Source organism: Trematomus bernacchii, unplaced genomic scaffold, assembly GCF_902827165.1.
Source record: "Trematomus bernacchii unplaced genomic scaffold, fTreBer1.1, whole genome shotgun sequence".
Lineage (NCBI taxonomy): Eukaryota > Metazoa > Chordata > Actinopteri > Perciformes > Nototheniidae > Trematomus > Trematomus bernacchii.
In genome coordinates this window covers 8403415-8425168 of record NW_022987727.1, presented here as the reverse complement: position 1 = coordinate 8425168, position 21754 = coordinate 8403415, and the positions used below count along the sequence as shown (strand labels likewise).

Sequence of the window (21754 nt, the reverse complement as noted above, 5' to 3'; positions counted from 1 at the left end):
ACACCCAGGTGAGATTGACCCAAGGGTTTAAAAATATCCTCGGTTCACTGATCCAGGTCAGTCATTTGTGCGAGACCTCTCGGCCAACGTTTTAAATACAGGCTAATCCTGAATACACTTGTGTACGAGTTGAAGGTATTTACAGGTTCAAAGACAGAATTAGAAAAAAAGCATGTGTGTGTGGGCGGTTTCAGGCCCAAATTAGAATCAGAAGGCCACAAGTGTGACATTGAGCTTGGATGAACTCTGAGGCGTCTCATTTAAATATGTTATTTAAGACTTTCGCAAACGACCCAGAAACATGAAAAGAAATTGAGAAATTGTACATTTCTGTCCCTGAGTTGAGGCATTTTTAAGGGTTTGAATACATGTTTCCGGTTTGTGCTGAAAAGATTCTATTAGTCAAATAATTACTTGATCAGTAGCGACTTTGATGGCTAGTCAAGGTATATATTTTTTTATCTTTCATCCTGGCATTTAGGTCTTGGCTTGATGTCACTAAAGCAAAGGAGATTTTGGAAAGACCTCCACCATTATAATCAGAAATACATTCCTTTATCTCAAAGCACTGTGTGTGTCTTTGACCAGTATATGTGTGTGATGTTGCCTTTGAATGAAAAGAACCTGCCTTTGATCGGTCAACCTCCTGCTGCCCCCCCCCACCACCAGCCTTCAGTATTGTGTAATTCTGTTACACAAGCGAGGGTATGTGGTGCAGATCTTCTACGTCTCTAAGCCATTCCAATATAAAAGCAAGGTGTTATACAATATACTTTTTCAGAGCAAGAAACCCAAGTGTTAGAAATCTTGCAAAAAGCCTGCGCTTGGAGAACCGGTGAAGGGCATCATCAGGCTGTTTATCAGAGGAGAAGACTGAGCTGTTGTTTGTGGTTTTCAATAAAAAAAACATGTCAACAGGTTCAACAGGGGTTATTGATGTGAAGGTGAAAGGTATCGGATATGGTCCGTCCACTTTAATTAAATTGTTAACCCAAGCCACCGTTCAGTCTGTTATTCTTTTTATTTCTTTTCAAAACAGCCTTGAACTTGAAGTAAATCTGATATCAATTTGACCTGAAATCAGCATCTTTAGGATTTGAAAAGATTGCGCCGTTTGACTCGCTGTTTATTTTTATTTTCTTGGCCCTTCACCTCACATCCACTTCTAATGGCGCGTTTCCACTATACGGCCTCGCTCGGCCCTGCTCGGTATGGCTGGGCCGCGATTGGCCTCGTTAGGACCAGCTCACTTTATGGCGCGTTTCCATTACAGTTTAGGAACTGGGGTAGTATCTATAGTAACGCAGTATAGGCGGAGCGACGCTGCTTAAAACTGCCGTGACGTCATCTTCAATGCGACACAACAATGGAGGATGTGAAGATGTGAAAGCGATCGTTTGCTTGTTTTTTGCTGTGTGGTTTATTATCACAAGAAATAGACAAGAGTTGTTTCGAAAGAGGCGACTTATAGAAGAAGCTGACGCGAGAGTTCGGGCAGTCCTCCTACGCCGCAGAGACTACAGGACGACTCGAATCACTACTAACTACAATGCTACTTGGTAAGCTAACGTTCGCTAACTAGCAATGTGTTTAGGCTCACGCTCCCTATACGACCAAAGTATTTCAAGTATTTAATTAATTGTAGCTACCACTTTTACGTATTAAAATATGTATGCTTTTGTTTGTGTATTTCAGAAGTTACCGACCGAGCTACCGAGTGGTGGAATGTGATTGTTCCATCTTTCACACACTCAGTGGGTGGAGAACTTCAGGATGCCTGAGGAAAACCTACGTTCATTACATGAATTCAAAAGAGGGCATTATGAACAGAAAACAGCGAAGTTGTCATTCAGGAATTAAGGTGTTTAAAAATGTGTAAAACTGATGTGTTTTTTCATGTTTGCAAAATGTAATGCATGTTTATTCATTGATAAAAGCAATAAATACTGAGGACATTGTGAGAAAGCGACATTTGTGTATAAAATGAAAAGGCGGAATTGTATAATATATGTTAAAAACCGGAATGTTTTGCTCGTTATAAGTTAGTCAACATTACATTACATGTTACTTGGGTCTGATGCGCTACCTGAATACCTAGAATGTATAATGTAATACCTAAATATTCATTGTATTGAACATAAATACATCTTTTCTTTTTCACATACATGTGTTTGTCAAATTATTTAAACCAAAAAAATGTTATCAGAATTGACTATTTAGTAAATATTTGAATTTCAAGCACCAGTACTGCCCCCATAATAATAATAATCTAATAAATTAAGCAAATATCAAAGCAAACTATAAACATAAATACAAAAGTGTAAAACACAACAGAACTATATTCATAAATGCAAGTGTAAAAAATTGTTAACATGGATGGAGGCTAAAGTATCCACAGCATAAAATAATATGATTATGATGGTTTGTCTGAAAGACACAGCCTCAAGGTTCAAGGTTTTTTATTTTGTCATACGAACATAGCTAGTGTAGTTATGACAATGAACATCTTAGGTCACAGGCTCCTCCAACAGTGCAACACAATAACCCAGATCAACAGAAATATAGTGCAAGTAAATATTAAGCGCTGTGCACCGCTCTCTTTGTATAGGTGTTTTCTTTTGTTCTCTTCTCTTTGAAATATATAAGCAATGTGTTTGAGTCTAGCACAACGAGGGTATTACAATTGAGTAATTTTTACTACATGTATTTATCATGTATTCTTAATACCATTATGTAATGTTATGTTTTAGAGGAGGACCTCAAGCTAGCAAACTCAATTTCAAACAGTATGCAGAGTTGTCCTGCTAAAGAGTTAAAATGTATTATTTAACCAAGTATTTATTCTCTTATTTGCTTTAATTGCAACAGATGATAAAGGTTTCACTGTGATAAGTATTCTCTTAAATCCATAAACCCCTGTACAGTGCTTTGTGGACGATGGTGTTTATGATATTTCTGACTGCAGAGGGACGCCTAGATGATGCCATCTTTCTGTGCGATCGCTGGTGGGTGCAATTATTTATCAACAAGCAATAAGATAAGACATGGCATTGATTCTGCTGGGCCAGTTGCCGTTCCTGCAGGGCCAGATCCTCCTCCTCGGTTTGTGCTGTTGATGCAGAGGACGTTGTTCGGAACTGTTCCTCCTCGCTAGTCCCAATGTAATCATCTAGAACAGAAACATGACTTGTAAATTCCACAAACTACTGCAGCACAATACTATAAATAGCAACAACAACTATAGAAAAGACAAACTGAACGTAAACAATGGCACATATGGTGTTAGCAAACAATAGCTCTCGCTAATGCTATCTGCCTAGCTAGCCTTCGGGGCTCCATAAAATCATGGGTTGTCGAACATAAATGTAAGGATAAAATAGACTTATTTGTTAGAAGTGAGCTTTAGAACAGATAGGGACACAAAGCTTTCAAGCAAATAACAGCGTTAGCAAAAACGTACCATGCAGACTCCAGTAACGCCGTTGGAGAGTCCAGTGTCTGTGTAGAGACCTCCTGAAAGACTTTGATATTGCGAGTTGTCCCGTCGAGCACCCGCTGGACCTTATCATCTGCAATATAATGGACGTCGTCACTTCCTCGACCGACCATGGTGTGCTTTTCTTTGCCATTGTTGTAGCTCCTCTGTTAACAAAAATGCTGTTTGTAAAAATGGATTATCTCGCGCGCAGATTGTGACGATTCTCTCCGACCAATCAGCAGCCGAGAGCGTTGACGTCACAAACTCAGCCCGGTTGTCTTTGGCCCTGGCCCCACGATTTTATGAGGCCAGAAAAACTGTGAATTAGGACCCGCCGGCCGGTACTAGGCCAAGTGGAAACGCAACCACAAACGGGCCGCTGACGTCACAGCCCTCTTAAACCGGGCTGCGGGCTGTAGTGGAAACGCGCCATTACTCTCTATTACTATGTATCTCCTCCCCCATTATAAACCCCATTGAGCTTGTGTGTGTGTGTGTGTGTGTGTGTGTGTGTGTGTGTGTGTGTGTGTGTGTGTGTGTGTGTGTGTGTGTGTGTGTGTGTGTGTGTGTGTGTGTGTGTGTGTGTGTGTGTGTGTGTGTGTGTGTGTGTGTGTGTGTGTGTGTGTGTGTGTGTGTGTGTGTGTGTGTGTGTGTGTGTGTGTGTGTGTGTGTGTGTGTGTGTGTGTGTGTGTGTGTGTGTGTGTGTGTGTGTGTGTGTGTGTGTGTGTGTGTGTGTGTGTGTGTGTGTTTCAAGAAAAGTGAGGACATGTTTGGAAATAAGGGAAAATGTCAAACCAAATATAGGATACAAATGATTACCAGGTTAGGAGCAAGGGGAGGTGTGTGTGTGTGTGCTTGTACAACTTTTTCTAGCAAGCTAAAGAGTGGCATTATTAGCCAGATCTTATGTAAGGCAGCTTATGCAAGCAGCTGTCTTCTCACTGCCCCCTTCCTTACGTATCACTCTTTATGTCCTCTCTCTCTCTCTTTAATTACATGGTGTAAGTGGGTGCATATGTGAGGTATTTTGTACATGAAACCCTGAGAAGGACATACCTAGCTGTAGGAGAGCACATGTGCTAGCAATTTCAATCCCGAACACGGCCCGCGATGAGAAAAAGAGTCTTTATGTTCACCACAATTAATTACATTACATTACATGTCACTTGTTAGACGCTTTTATCCAAAGCGACTTACATACTTAATACTGTGGACAATCCCCAGAGCAATTTGGGGTGAAGTGTCTCAGGGACACAACGACATGCTGACTGCAGTGGGGTTTGAACCTGTAATATATAAGATCCTCTTTTGGTGTGCGGATGAAACCAATAAAAAAGCACAACTCATCAGTCAAACCTTTAGACTTTGGAATATACTGTAGTTGAATATTTTTGTTGTCTGATGTTACACTACAAAAAAGTATTGTCACCTGGATTTACCTTAATTATATATGTGAAAAATACAAATGTTGAATAGCTGGAGCTGCGTCTCTAGATTTCTAGATTGTTGGTGTGATTACATTTTTATATCAATGCAAAACAAATGATTTTTTATCGAAAACATCCAGATATGCTAGTCACAAGGCATCGGAGTGTTTTACAGCAGCTTTAGTGTCCATGTGCCCTGAGATATTCACAGCAGTGGATTATCTGTGTGTGTGTGTGGGGGGGGTCTCATGTATATGACCACCTGCTGGTTCAGGCTACAGGCTTGTCCTATTTTCTAACCAGAGAAATGTAGGTTGACTCACCCCCTCCCCCCTTTTGATCATGGGGTAGTTTTAAGATACCAGACTGCTCCCCTGCCTCTTATCCCCCCCCCCTCCTCCCTCATCATACCGTCATCCTTCATGCCTCCGTCTCTTTATTTATATTCCTCTCTCTGGTCTTTTTATATGTTGCCCTCATCAGCATCCCGCCTCTATATTCACTGAATTGAAATGGCTTCTCATCCTAGCTGGCAATGCTGCACTCCCACAATGCAATGCAAGCTGATGAGATGTCCTTGGAACGCCTCCAGGTGAGGTTTTGTAAGGTGAGGTGATGTAGGGTGTCGATGGTTTCAACTCTTTGTGTGTGAGACATTTCAAGAGAGTTTTTGGAAGTTGGTGGAAGCTGCTTTAACACAAATAAAGATATCTCTCTGTTGATATATCACTTAAAGGTCTTTACCTTTTTCTGGCTCTTCCGCTGTTGTAGTTCTTTTGTTGTACAGACGGACAACAATGTGATCCGACAGTGATATTAAACTTGTGACTAAGGCGCCGTTTACACGAGGAGAAAACTGCTTGTATCTGCATAGTTTCGCGTGCGTATAGCCCTATTATTTACACGAGGCCGATAGAAACTGACCCCACAAACAATAACGGGTCCCAAGGTGGATAGATTTGCAAACGAAACGCTCTGGGGGGTCAACCGAGTCCGTGTAATCACCTCTATACGAATATTTCCTGAAAAAATAACGATAGCCCCGCCTCTCCCCACCTCTCCTGCAGCAACTATCAAAAATAGCTGTGTTAATTAAACGCACAAGGGGTTCTTGAATGAAATAATATTATAAAAGGCAAACCAGAATTGTTAACGCCCAATATACTCCTTAAACAAAATAAACAGAGTCAGATTTCATGCATTGATCCATTATATTGACAAAGGAGGATCTCACCCGGTGTTTGTAGAGAATATCTCTCTTTCTGAGCCGTCCTCTCCACGGAGACCTTCTTGGTCGGGATGCAATATCCACAGATTCGGTTTCTTTCAGTTTCAGTTTCAGTTTCGGGGCTTAAACAGAAGGGTAGCCATGGCAACATTGTGGCGGGGCTGCTGGGCTGCTCTTCTTCGCGGCTTTTGGTGTATTTTGGCAGAAGTTACAGCGCCACTTACAGTCCCGGCATATGTACTACAGCGTTTCCCGCGGCCTCGTTTGAACAGACACGTTAAATGAAACTAATGCATGTGAACGGAAGACTTTTTTGAATACGCATACTGTGCATAAACGCAAACGGTCCCGTGTGAGCGGGGCCTAAATGTTTGCTTGCCTGCATCAGCTTTGCTTTTCTCCATCACATCAAGTATGCCTGTTGTTTGTGAGTATCCCTTTTGCATGTGTAGGCAATGCAATGCCCATTCTATGAATGCCGACTCCACTATAACAATGACAGCTACAAGAGGCAATTACAAAATGCAAATAAACGTAATAGCTGTCCCTGGAAAAAAGCTGACCAAGACAAATGGTGTATAATAAAAACCCTAAAGGATTATAAGAATATAATAATACGAATATGCTATTTTTTCTGACTTAACATTAGCCTGATTGTGAATTGAAATGGTTGTAATCATCTTGAATAAATGTCCCTTAATGTCACACTTTTGCTCCCATGAAGTGCTGGAACCGACCCGATTGATAGTTTGCTCTATAGAATCTCAGAAAATAGTGAAAATGTCTCAAACTGCAACGTGGTGTCTTTAAAGGTCTTGTTTTGTCAGTCCAAAACCCAAAGATGTTCTCTTTAATGTGATGTAAAACACAGAAAAGCATGAAATCTCTATATTTGAAAGGATTTGTGATAATTACTTAACAGATGAAAAGACTTTCAAAAGACTTGTCGATTGACTAATGGATGAGTCTACAAATCATTGCAGCTGTACTAGATGATGGATATCTTCCTCCAGTGGTTGGAATGAATCATTTGTTAAAAATGTGTGGCGCTACAATGCCCATTGGACATCCTTCACAAAGTTGTTGCATTTTATTGTACAAGTGTTGATGTGCCAAAGCCAAGCAGAGTTAAAAAGGGTTGTCTAACCTGCTGGACCAACGCAGTGCTGCTGAGAGCCGCAAACATATATATATAATGTTATGTAAGTGGCATTTAACAGGTTAAAGGCCTGACGTGAACTCAACAGCTTGGCTCACCTTCCTTTGGTATTTAACGCTACATAAGGCCTGATGGCGATGACTCAGCAGTTTTCTTGGTTGGAAGTGACTTTCAATTTGTGTAGGCTCATAACAATTTGTGCAGCATGTCTGCGGGAGAGTCATGTGACCAACGTTTCACAATGTATAAGTCAAGTCAGGTTACTTCGAGGGAAAGTTAAAAAAAACTGTCTTAACAAGACAATTTCTTCCCAGTGTTGCTTCTCTTTTGAACTTACAGAACCTGCTTTTAAACATATGGTCATTCAGTAACACAGTAAAAAGTGCACCAGTAAAGGCAAAGTTATTGTAAGCATAGTTTAAGAGTTTATACATTTATTGCTTAAGTGCAATCTACTTTTTTACATTGATGTTTTTTGGCCAAGTAGCGAGAGTTTTCCATGTCAGTAACATGACTCTGGCTGTGAATGGCAATCTTAGACAGAAATGCTCAAACAGTAACACAAGTGTCCTGAGGAAAAGGCACACTGAGGGCCTCAGTTAAATCTGCAGCCCACTCTTCCCTGGCATGTAATGTTACACAAGAATTGCACTGATCCAAGAACTGCATGTTCCTGTTCCCAGTAAACTGTAGTGCACTTTCCCAGCACTGTTCTGTGGTTGATGATGTGATAACAGTGTTGCACTTTCTGATGCTCGTGGGCTTACTTAAGGCACCAAAAAAGATTTTAATAACATTATGTAAATGTTTTCTTCAAATTGAAATGTTTCCAATGATTTTGTCTCAGCTGGAATGTTCTGTTTATGCTAATTAACAATGCAAGCACATCAAACTAAGATGGTGAACGTGGTTCACCACCAGGATATATCGGACAACAAGTTCCCTTAATTGTATTGTCATTAAAGGTTACCTATTATGCAAAAATCCACCTTTTCACGTCTTTTATACATAAACATGTCTTTGTAAAGATACTCTAAAAGTTTCAGGAAAAAAGATTCGCTCACTTTTTGTCCTGATCCATTTATATAAAAACCTGTCTGAAAATGAGTTGATCAGATTTTCAAGGTTCAAGGCTTTTATTAGTCATAGCTACAGTGTAGTTATGATGATGAACATCTTAGCTCACAGGCTCCTCCAACAGTGCAACACAATAAAACTGAAAAAATAGTGCAAGTAAATACAAAAAGAAAAATAGTGCAATAAGAGTCTATATACAAGTGATTGGAATATGATATATTAGATAAATAATTTGTAAGTTGCAGCCAGATGAATGTTAAGGATGTTGTTTCAAAAGTTCAGGGGCCTCATTTATAAAGCCTTGCGTAGGATTCACGTGGGAAGGTGGCTTACGTAGGACAAAGCAAATAAATACGCACAAAGATATTCCGATTTATAAAACACTGCGCACGCACGTCCTACGCCGGTTTCCCTTTATTAATCACAATCAACTCGAAATGCGGCGCAGCTTTTGCGGGCTTCACGTAACGCCCATATTTGCCTATAAATAGTCAAACGCCCCGTATTAATATTCATTTTGACTGACTGCATGAAGAATATCGCAGGAAATGACGACAGAACAGCTAAAAAAGACATTTCACACCGTGTCAGATTTTGGTTCTTTTGGGGAGGTCGAGATAAATCACATTGTTTGGTGGATGCAGTTTGAACCAGAGAGTAGCAGCATGGAGGTCAGATCGTCACCAAAATGAATAGATAAGTGGTCCGAAAAAAGTTAATGACAAAATACACATGGAGACCCCCCCCCATGATGAGAAACTGTAAGAAATGATTGGGGAATCCCTCCGGAGTGGAGTCATGACGACTGGATCTGAATTGTTTTCGTGGTTTGTGTTCCAGCTGTCGATCAGCTGTGCGCAGCGTCTCCACTGCACCCTGTGCATCTGAACTCCCCCGCAGCAACTCTATATCCACCAGTTAAGGGAAATAAAACTAATGTGTTGTGTTATATCAGCTGTACAATTGACCAAATATGGTGTTCTTAGTTTCCATACCTCCTGTGTTTTACGAGCGACTTATCAAGTATTGGCAAATGGCACAAAACACGATTAAACATGATAGTAGGCTATAGGCCTATAAACCATGCTCGTATCTATACAACCTATAGAAATGCAAAACGGCGTCAGTTTAAAGTAATGCTGTCCTCCTGCTTACCGCATCATTTATGAGAATACATTTCTTAACAAGAGAACATAATGGAGGGGTGATCAATAACATTTCCGTATTTATTTATTTCTCCAAGTTACGTTTTTGTGTGCACTGAGGAGTCTCAAACAGGCGTTTGTTTAATCATTTTAAGATTGGCTTTAATCAATTTTTGCAAATGAATTCTTCATATATGATAAATGAGAGGTAACATTTTATTTATGGTATTTATTTCCACATATTTTTCTCCATTCTTCCTTCTGCCAACGGTGTCACAGTTTCTCGTCTCTCCCGTTTTTGTGCTTAGTGCATACGCATGGGTCAGAGTTTGCGTGGAGGACAGCACATTTTCCCGTCAAGTTTGTTTTTTATAAATCGCAAAGATTGCTTAGAAACTGGCGTGCGCCATCTTTTGAGCGTACGCAACGTTTATAAATGAGGCCCCAGGTGTTTAACAGTCTTATAGCCTGTGGGATGAAACTGTCCCTGATGATTTTGGCCACTTTATGATGTCATAACGATTTTTTGGCTTGTTTAACCATTAGCCAATCACCAACCAAGTTAACACACGCCCACTTTATCACCTGAATCTCCTCCTAGAGCACCATTAGCCTTTCACACCAACTTGAATTAGTACTTTGCCGTACTTAGTTCCCAGTATTTAGTCCCGCCGAACTCTTTAGTCCCGGAACTGTCCTAGTAGATCGCGTTCACACCGGAATAAGTCCCTGAGGGAGGATTACGCAAATGAAGCCGCTGACGTCACTTCTTCTTCTTCTGCTTTGGGTTTACTAGCAGGCCGCAAACAACTTCACGGCGTATGCTGCCACCCGAAGTCCCCGGCCGGAAGTCCCCGGAGTTGGGTACTGGCTTCTGTAGAAGCTGCTGGGACTCCCAGCAGTTTCTACAGAAGCCTTCCGAGTAAAGCGCCGACACCTCCTCATCACTCCACCGCTCCCATGTTGTTTTTTTTGTTGCCATAAGTTAGTCTCTCTCCGATGGTGCGCTGGGCTAATGCTAATGCGAGCAAATAAAATGGCGGCTTCACAAAACTTTTCAGAGTTTTACGGGGCGTGGTTTTTTGCAATTCGCCACGTCAGAAATTGGAACCTTTTCCTCCCCAGGAAAGTACCTGCTCTCTAGCAGGGACTATCTGGGGGTGAAAAGGTTTGCATGAACTAGGTTCTAGTGTTCTTTTTAACCAAATATCTCTGAGGGGCGTTGGGAGTGGCTCCTTATTTTCATCTAAAGTAAAAGACAGAGAATCAGCACTTTTGAAACAGGGCTGAAACAGAGGGGATTATGGGATGCTGCAATGCACGATCTGTTTGGTATTTGGAGCCAAACACTTCAGAGACATGCTTTGTATATATCTGAGACCTATAATATATTGATGAAAAATAGTATAATAGGGGACCTTTTTAAAAGGCAAAACATGTTTTTGTAAAATTTAAAAAACGACATTAGTCAGCTCTTTTGATATGATGTGATATAGTGTTTACTATAGTATAGTATAGTATATAGTACTTGCCGGTTCTCTGACCTTTTGTGAAGACTGCGTTGTAATGGTTTTAGGGTTCAAACCCTGTAGGAAATGTAGGATGTAGAAGCTGAACCTCGTTTCACGTATACTCTCATGGACAAGTATGGGCTTCTCTTTGACAGAAGGGGTTTTGCTTCCTTAGCCCGGATCTATTTTGTCTTGAAGAGGATCAGTGCTGCAGCAATGATATCCACTGTGCGTCCTCCACACAGTCCTTGAGCTGATTTGAGGAGGTTTCTCAGGAAAATGAGCCACAGTTTAATTTCACTCCCTTTAACATAAAAGGAATATAATGAGACTCAAAGAGAGCATGATGATTACTGCTACAGAATTCTACTTGCACAGTGCCGTCCCAAATTGCAAATCTTCCAAAAGTTAGCACTTCTACCTTTTTTAATGTCTTTCTACAACAAATCTGAAATCCATCAATTAGGTGTTAGGGTTCAAAGTCTAGCTTTGCTGGATTTATGAGGCTTTTGAAATTGTCAATCCGAGGCCAATTGGTGAACTTGGCTGGTGTCACCTGTTGTGTAATCTGCTGTGTAATGTTATGCAAGGTGAGCTGGCAGGGGATCAAGGGTAACCCGTGCTGTGATACTGTGAGTCTGGGCTCATCTGCGCCGGGGTGAATATTATTTGAAGCCTTTGTTTTGAATAAAGCAAGAAGACAAAAGCGATAATTCTTGTTTATGGTGGTGGTTATAGGCCATTGCCTGGGAGAATTCATGTGATTTATATATTTGTGTTGTTTGCATGGAGAAAGTCTTTGTCTTCTAAATTGCTATTGTCAAGGTTTCTTTAATACTGCTGTGAATTATGACATTAGTAATGATATCTTTGTGTTATCATTGTGCCATAAAGCTAAACAAAACGTTGTTTTTGCCGCTTCGCAGCTGATAATGAACGGCACAGCAGCAGTCTGTGGTTCCAGCTTATGGTTGTTTCACTCTGGCACACAGAAAAGCATCGGAGTAATGCCAGGGTAATTTCCCTGCCGCTGAGAGATGGAGCTTTAAAAGCATCACAGAGTCTTGAGAGCTCTCTCACTGTGTCTCTCTGAGGTTTATTTCCTCCTGTCCATCTGCAGCTCTGTTTCATCTGTGTTTCATCAGGTCATGATCTTTGATACGTCTCTCACAAAGAACCATATGCTCCTGTCCTATCTTTTAGTATACAAAAACTGTTTTTATACAGGAGAGAATCAAAATGATTTGATGTATTTTATTTCCACCAGAGAAAACACAAATTACACAAATACAAGAAAAGACCTAAATACTTCATTTTTGTTGTAATTTAAGAGGACATATTGTGCACATTTTCAGGTTCATAATTGTGTTTTTGTGCCTCTACTGTGACATGTTTACAGTGGCGAACCGTGTCTATCACAACTGGACCTTCTGTAGACACACACATACCCGCGCTGCGCACCACCCGCAGTCCCCCGCAGCCCCCCGTAGCCCCCTGCCCCCCCCGCCATTATAATGTCCGTCTTTTCACTGAATTGTCGTCTTGAAAAGGGTACTCACAACAATTCCGCAACAACATCATCTTCACCTGTTGCACTTGCCATTTCAGCGTTAAAAACAATAAAACGGCAAATGAATTGCTACGTCGCATTTATCTAGATCAGGGACCGTAACCAGTGGCACACTAGGAATAAGTGTGCAAAAATATTTAAATTGTATTTTCGGATCCTGAACGAGACCGCCGGCAGAGCGCGTCTCCCCCTGCAGAAGGAAGCCATGCACGCAACGCAGCGCAGAAGGATAACTTCTATGCCCCGCTCTCTCTCCAGTCGACTTTCTGCTGCTTTCCTCCATGGTGAAACGATCAGGGGTGTAGCGCACTTCACACATTGCAGTATAGGAGCTGTACATGCCGCAGTTTTTGCGTGGCTGTGTCTTTAGTTGAAAGCCCAGTGGCACATCTGTCATCGAAAATAATATGCTACACAGGGGCGGACTGGCCAACTGTGTGGTCTGGAGAATCACAGTACGTCCGGTCGTCAGCGAACCGAGCCGGTCGCCAGCGGGCCGTTGATGACCGGGCTTGCGGTTCGCTGACGGCCGGCACCGCCCTTTATTTATTTAAATGTGTTTAAACGGCATCATGTAAGTTGCGCTGACAGGTGACAGAGGTCCACAGCTTCCCCGCAGCGAGGCTCCCCCGCCCTTCAGTTGAAAGTTCACGAGCCCCCCCCCCCCCCCCGTTGACAGGTAACGAGCGTCAAGCTCCCCCCCCCCCCCCCCCCGTTTACAGTTCACGAACGTCGGCATACTAATCAGATTTTATTTTTTAAATGGCATTTCATATCAAAAAGGTTGTCGACCCCTGATCTAGATCCTCTGTCTCGAGCCAGTGAACTACCGGGCCTTCTAGAATACCCTGGAACCGAGGGAAACTCTGAAAGAATACGCCCATTGGCTACAAATCAATGAATCAATATATGATTGGTTGATCAAACTGTCAATCCAAACGTACGCTCTCATTCAGTGCAACGGCCAGGGCCTTCTATCAAGGATATAGAATACCTTGGTTGAAGGATATTCTACCCAGAGACCCAGAAAAATATCTGATTGGTTGTTTTGTTTTTCTAACACAAAACCACTGAAATGCGTAGTGCATGGACCGAGAAAGACAAACAAATCAACGTAACACTGTAATATTACAGATCAACAACACAGATACGATTCTCATTTATTCATTTAGCTTCAAACCCGAGGCTGAAGATCAACCGAGACAAGCTAATACAAATACATTCAAATTCATTAAATCAGTGTCTCTGTGTTTATACCTGCACTTTGTCATCTATTCATCCTCACCTTGTATTTCTGCTTCAGGTGTGCAGTGCGGCCATGCTGAGGTAGCAGCAGCCTGCGGGTCAGGATGTCTGCTGAAGAAGAGGAGCGGCTGAATGGGAGGAAGAGGGAGATGGAGGTCTGCTACATCACTGATGGAGACGATGACAACGACGGAGATGATGAAGATGAGTGGATACCTGGTGAGTCAGAATGGTAGATTATGACCAAATAATCTCTTTAAGTAAGGTTGCAATTGAAAGATGTGTGGAATCATTTATGTTTGAAATAAGTGCTGATGAGCCTAGCAGAAATATGAGCACTCCAAATAACAATTGACACACTAAATGCCTAAATCTGAAATAATGTGAGCATTGATTACATCCATACAACCCTACAAAACAAAGGTTTATGGGTAAAAAGACTGACGCTGTCAACTGACGAGGATAATAGGACAAATCTAGGAAACTTGCCACAGTTTGGCTTCAATTATCATTTCATTCTTTACTTGCAACACTAACTAAAGCTTCTAATATCTCATCTGCCTAAAATATTAAACTGCATTTAGAGACACTTACAGACCAGACAAGCTCTCCATATGAACCTTTTGATCTCCTCTAAACTCCCTCGTCTCCTCTCATTTCTTCTGTTGCCAGTTTGCGTTGCATAACGCAGTGAATCATCATTGTTGTGTTAGATGCTGAGTCATCTGTGTGCCTCAGTGTGTGTGTAAGAGGTCAAATTTAACTTTAGTTGGATACCTTTAATGACGTCAGTGTTTGGATGACTTTGACATCATTACCCGTAGAGAGGAGCTTAGTATTTACAGTTTCTTAGATTCAAATGAAAGATTAAAGGAGGGGGTGCAGCGCGATCAGAGAGCACCTTGGTAACTCGTCGCATCACATTTCATCAACTTAACTTACCATAGTAACGCTCTTTAGACACTCAGACTGCTTTTTCAGGTGATTTGCTTTATATAAACATCTCATGCTCTGAAGAAATTAACTGTCAATGCATAAAGCTAAAAGTGGGTTTAACTGCAGAGGTGTTTAATATCAACGCTTTTTCTCATACTTCTATCTTTGTGAGGACCAACTTGAGTTTTAAGACCTTCCTCCCAGAACTTTCTGTGAGTTTTTTTTCACTGCGCTCCATGCCAGCAATTTGATTTCCCTTCCTTAAAGGTTTTAATGCTTTGAGCCCTATGAGTAGTTCTTTATCCATTCCGGTCACTACTGTGCACGGCTCAATAAAAACTACAAGAGCCATAATTCATGTAGCCCAAAGATATACAGGGCCTTTCTGAAACGCCTGTGTTTAATCCGTATCATAATAACATCACTATGTAACACTCTTTTACTGGCTAGCACTTTAACACATTGTACGTGATATGCTAAGGGGGGGGTACGTCTTGTGCTCTTTTGGTGAGTTCAGATCCTTTACTTGACTTATGGAACCAAAAGCACTTGTGACACTGACTAGAGCAGAAGATTAAGCTGATACGATTAGTTAATATTTCACGTTGTCTGACAAAGCCCTAACCGCCTATCACAGAGACACAACTATTTGTACTCAATCATGCGGCAGTCTTCTATAAACCCACTTCCATTATAGGGGCCCCACTATGCTTTATTGGGTTTCCGCTTTCCTGTAGTGTGTTATATAGGTTTGTCTGCATGTAAATCTGCCTGAAACGCCTCCATAGTGACATCACTACGTAACACTTGCCCTCCTATTGGCCAGCGCTCCAACACATTGTGCACATGATAGGCTAAGGGACAGAGGGTGAAAAGAGGTTCTGCAGGCAGTATGAGAAAAATAAAGAGATTTTTGAACATTGAAGCATGTAAACATGTCACAGTAGAGCAGGGGTGTCCAAACTACGGCCCGGGCCCAAATGCGGCCCGCTGGCCATTTTGAATCGGCCCTCAGCTAATTCCAAAAGTATAATGAAATATGGCCCACAAATTAAACTTTTGCTTGTCTTGTACTTCTTAAATATGTAAATGTAAAATATGTAAACCTATATTACACAGTAATTTTCAATAAGCCCATTTTCAAATAAATGTAGTCAATTAAAGTTGAAAACAATTTCAAAAAAATCTAAGTTGATAAGAAAAAGCCCAATAACTTATTATCATAACAAGCTTGAAATAGACCCGTCATATTTCCTCTTATGATAAGCAATCTCAGGCTCCTGTTTTAAGGAATGAGCTGCCAACAAGATAAATGAAACCCTATGGAGAGCTGGGATGAAGGCTGTTTTTTCTTTAAGCATATTGAAGTAACAAGCATCATTTACCTACATTTGATTTTTTAGCCAACTTATAACTTAATTTATGAGGCAATATACCTAATCTCTAGTGAGTGGCCCAGCCCTTCGTATATTTTTCTGTATGTGGCCCTCAGTGAAAAAAGTTTGGACACCCCTGCAGTAAAAGAACGAAACACAAATATGAACTAGAAAATGAGCATTATATGTCCTCTTTAAGAGTCTGGTCACCCTCAATTCGATTGATCTAGAAAATGTTGAATGCTGTATTTGGCTTCTTTTGTAGAGCCTCAAGTCATGGTGAACAGATTGTTTTTCTGCAGTATAAATACATGCATAGATCTATTAGTGCTTCCTGTGGAATCACTTGTATGCAAGTGGCCAACACATGTTTGTGTAAAGTTTTCTGCCTATAGAGAACCATGAGTCAGCATTACATAACCCTTTAATGTAGCAGATTGCCTGATATGTTCAGGCCTAGGGATCACAGCCCTGTGAACCTGTGAAGAACTCTTGACACACACACACACACACACACACACACACACACACACACACACACACACACACACACTCCCGGGCTGTACATGTTGTCCTAATTGCAGTAGCCTGTTTGATGCTACAGTATATGCGGGTAATGCTGGCTGTGTTATTTAGGCTCTGTGTGCGAGAGACAGAAATGATGTACTATTCATCATCCGACAAAAAGGAGTTCTGGTCCTCCTGCTTTCTTGCTTAATGTTCAGGCTGATAAAACATTTTTATCAAAACAAGTTGTGCAACACTTTGTGTAACTGATCCAGAAATGACAGAAAGCCCTAAGGCTGGAGGAGTGGGTTTGTGAGGTTGCTGGTTTGATTCCCTAAGTGTGGAAAAGTCCTGGTAAGAGGGAACAAATGATGGTGCTGCAAGTTTACCCTGTCGATGTTTATCGGAATTGACAAATACGTACAATACACATATGTATTTGACTTATGTGTATACTTACTTACTCTAAAATGTCTCCAACATCCAAAATCTGTTGTTGAGCACAGGAGACAAACAGTTACTGCAGTTTCTTAAATTAAGTTTCTGTTTGGCAGCTACATTTAAAACCCTCAAAAAAAAGTCTGATGGAGAAAAATAAGTTTACATGTTTATCTTCCTCCATTTGCAAATCTATTTTTGCTCTGGTGACATCGTCAGCCCCCCGCCGTCTCTTTGTCCTATGGTTTCCATGACAACTGTCACCAGGAAGCTGACCCCCGCCGAGTTGTGACCGTTTCCTTTTCGAGGATCGACATCCCCCATTTGTTTCATTCACTCATTTCTCTTCTTCTGATCTTCAATGGCTTACCTCCATTCCTCTACATTCAACACGTTATTTTCTTTCTTTTTCTAAATACTTTATTGTTAATTGTGTCTTCACGTACGTCAATATTATTTTAAATGTTTGCCTGTATGGAACTTTATAGGGCTTTCCAGCTGATTGAAGCTATATTATCATCTCTTCCTCTGCTCTCTGTCCTTTTGTGTTTTACCTCCACTTTGAAAACTCAAATGTCATGTTGCCATTCCATAGAGAGAAAATAGGAAAGAGATGTGATTTTATAGAGCAGAGAATAGTAGAATATGAGAACATAGCCAGTTAAAATGTGTACGGTTTGAAGCTTTATGAGCACAAGAATAACACTTTTTCGGATTTTGAACAAATGTATTGTATGATTATTACAGATTACAATATGTGCATGAGATTCTGTCACATTGTTGCTATAGTTATTCCGAAAGCGATTAACTCTTACATTTCTTAAAAGATTTCACCCTGGTGGTCGTGAACACTCTGCATCTGGAAACATCTTTTGAAATTATCTGACGCACATGGAGCTGTGCTTTATATGTTTTTGGATGTATTTCTTTGTGGCTGAAGGTCAGGTCAATATTGTGTTTGCTTGTGAGTGTTGGGTTTTCTCTGAGGACAAGTTTTAGGTTGTCATAGTGACCACTTGCATCACATAACACGCATGTATGAAATAACATGTTGCTAAGTCATTTTAATTAAAGGTAGGGTAGGTAAGTTTGAGAAACCGGCTCGAGATACACTTTTTGTTATATTCCATGGAATGCTCTTAACATCCTGATAGCAATGATACCTTTGACAAAAAATCCATAAAATTCATCTGTGGAAGCTGTAATACTGTAAAAAGCACGACCAATAATTTTAGCCGGCCCGGCTAAAATAACTGGATGGCTTACCTGCCTGTCAGCCTGCCATCTGTGCACAAACTTATCTCGTGCCCTCATTGGTCATGTGCGCGTTCGTGTGTGTTGGAGGAGGGGCTCTGTAAGGAAGTGGCAGATTTTCTACGGTTGTGTATTTTCAAATTCTAGCGATCTCGAGCCGGTTTCTCAAACTTACCTACCCTACCTTTAAGATTGTATAAAAGGCAGTTTTATTATTAGAGCCATCTGCCAACTTTTGGATCTGTGTTGTTTAGGTTTTACAGTTTCCCCTCTGCCATCATGCTTCCCTCATTCAGAAATAATTCTGTAGCACTTCACTGAAATGTAAAGTCAATAAAGAACCTTAGTTTTTAGCTATTTCTGAAGCACAGACATGTATCGGGATGTCTGTTCTGGGTCAAGTGTGTGTGTTTGTGTGTGAACAGATTGAGGTGTGTGTGTGCTGCATGTTATTGAGCTCAGATGAGGCTGCCATGAGGTTTAGTCACATCTTTCATAAGACCCACACACACACTCGCTGCCTCCAGAGAGCGGGAGAGTAATAGTCTGTTAATTAGCCTGTTGCTCCCCCGCCTGTGTGTAGGCGTGGGTAAGCAGAGTACACTCTCATTCTCTGGGAAGAAAAACAGGTAAACATGTTTCCTCCCACGAATGTTACTGACACCTCCGCGGCAAGATGCATCGCCTTGCCAACCCCAGGTAGTGCCTTTTTGAAAGAGTTGATTGTTAGCGTACTACCTTCTGCGTCCAACCTTATATGAACAAAGGTAGTGCGGAACAAACATCTTAAGAACGAAGCAGCGGAGCATCATGGTCTTAACAATGTTTAGCAATACAAAAGAATGTGTCACGGGGAAGGAAACTTTCAGCCAGTGAAGCATTTGACAGCTAAAGGCACAGAACGTTTTCCTTGGAGGTGGAGACCAAACTTTAGCTAAAAGGGGAGTATGTGTTGAACTTAGATTTGTGAAATTAAAGGTAAAAAACGCATACAATTGAATACGTATGTTGCTTTATGTCAGCTGAATGTGTAAATAAAAGCAACTTTCTATAATCAAAGAAGAAAGAAAGTTTTCTTTGGAGGTGGAGACCAAACCTTGAGTATGTGTTGTACTTAGATTTGTGAAATTCATTCAAATCTTTAAATATGTTGCTTAATGAGCGAAATAACACCTTTCTGTGAACAAAGAAGAGACACAAACTCCAACACTGCATTTTTAAATGGTGTTAAGTTTGGTGTTACCTCTCTTCAGATTGTCTCTCTTGGATGTCACATCCGTAATGAAGATGTATATGTTTCCCTGGGCCTGGTTCTAAAAGTTTACCTGAAAATCAGTTCTGAAATTGATGTGATTGGATCAGAGAAGCATGAATGTGTGCGACCTGATTAAGGGCTGCACAGAGTGAAGTGTAGGTGGTGAAGCACCAGCTGGTCTACATACTGACAACCCAGACTGCCAGATCATTGTGTGTGTGTGTGTGTGTGTGTGTTTGTGTGTCTCTTTGGATGAAAGCATCAGTACATAATATCAACTTCATGTAATAATTGAGTAACTCATCACTTAAACCACCTCTCTACAAACTGAGCTACTCCAGAGAAACAGGTTTCCATCCTGCAGACTCTCATTATCTGTTCTCATCATATTCACATCACTCATGTGGAGTCCTACTCATGTGATTGACAGGAGTTTTAATATAATCAGATAGTGGTGGGCTCTTTTTAACAACGTTCAGGAGTGGAGAATATCTGAGTGGGTGAGAGTTTCGTCAGATATCATCTTTACAAACCTAAACCCCTGAATATTAATCTAAAATCATTTCGATTTCATATGCATTTATTTACGCTGCAATGTCATCATTCTCAACAAATCTCAGGCTTTTGTAGCAGTTTAGTATAAACAAAAGACTTATCAATAATAGGCATCTATTTTCACCATCGAAACAAACGGCTCTCAAAATTATATTTTATAACATGGCTGTCTGTGGTGGGTGGTATGGTTATCCCAAAATATAGCCAAAATATTATGGTCACTTTTAGGTATGGAAAATGCGCAGGGTCATCTGAACCTCTGATAAACACAAGACAACATAAACAAAAAGTCCTTTCGGTGCTTATTTTAAATCTGCATGAGATCTACTAAATATCTTTTGTTTACTTAACCATTAAAGTCAGTAGTAAATGTAAACCAGAGGTCCGGTGTTGCCTCTTACGTGACTAAAACTGATGTTGATGGATTATACTTCCTGTATCTTAAAACAAAAATGTGATTTGTGTTATACTGAGTATATACAAATGAATACCATAACTATTTCAGAAGCGATGGAGTACAATATACCTGTGCACACCTTCACACCTGACCGATGCCCTGTCAGGTGCCACAGTCGGATGCCATGTTGCTCTGCTGGCAGCATGTGTCCCTTCATTTCAAAAGCAGCAGCAGCAGCATATGTGATGTACACAGAGGTGTTATGGTCTGATGCTGCATTACAGGGGATGGATGGATCTAATTGTTGGTGTTTAAGCCTTTGAATCTGCACACTGCAGGATACACTCGATGATAAAGCTTCAGGTGAAAACTCAGTTAGTGATACGTCGTTATTACTTTGGCCAAGGAAGTGTTTGTGTTTTGTCAGGATTACAGATATTAATGAAACTTTTTGGAATGTTGTAGCATAGGCCAAGGAACAAACCCATTACATTTATTTTAAAGGGGCCCTATTATGCTCATTTTCAGGTTTCATATTTGTATTTTCTGCCTCTACTGTGACATGTCTCCATGCTTTAGTGTTCAAAAAGTTCTTTATTCTTCTCATACTGCCTGTGCTGCAGCACCTCTTTTCACCCTCTGTCTGAAACCAGAGCCCAGTCTGCTCTGATTGGTTAGCTGATTGGCTCTGTTGTGATTGGTCAACTGCTTAGAGATGTCCCGCACCCTAAGCCTATCGTGGACATTGTGTTGCAGCGCTAGCCAATAGAAGCGCAAGGGTTACTTATTGATGTCACCAGATTACAGTAAACAAAGGAGTCCAATGGAGGCGATTCAGGCAGTCCGGGTTGTGTGGGAGAGAAACTCCCTCTGGCAGGAATGTTGGGAGTTTAGCTTTAGCAGACTATTTACATGCACAAAAACCTATATAACACGCTACAGGAAAGGGACAACTCCAAAAAGCATAGTAGGGCCCCTTTAATGGAAGTGGGTTTCTAAAAGACTGCCACATGAGTACAAATAGTTGTTTCTCTGTGATTAGCGGTTAGGGCTTTGTCAGACAACGTAGAATATTGACTTCATCTCCTGCTCTAGTCAGTGTCACAAGTGCTTTTTGTCCCATAAGTCAAGTAAAGGACCTGAACTCTTCTCAAGCATTGCACAAAAGTACAATATATTGTGAACCAAAATGCTAT

The 21754-nt window shown here is 40.9% G+C and overlaps 1 protein-coding gene across 1 annotated transcript in view; it reads left to right on the top strand.

The window, feature by feature from the left end:
• LOC117494182 (helicase ARIP4-like) overlaps window positions 1-21754 on the top strand; it is a 71466-nt gene that overhangs the window by 9754 nt on the left and 39958 nt on the right. Inside the window, 1 exon segment of the mRNA XM_034144946.1 lies at window positions 13899-14059. Within this exon segment, the coding sequence (XP_034000837.1) occupies window positions 13945-14059 (115 nt within the window). The 5' untranslated portion in view covers window positions 13899-13944.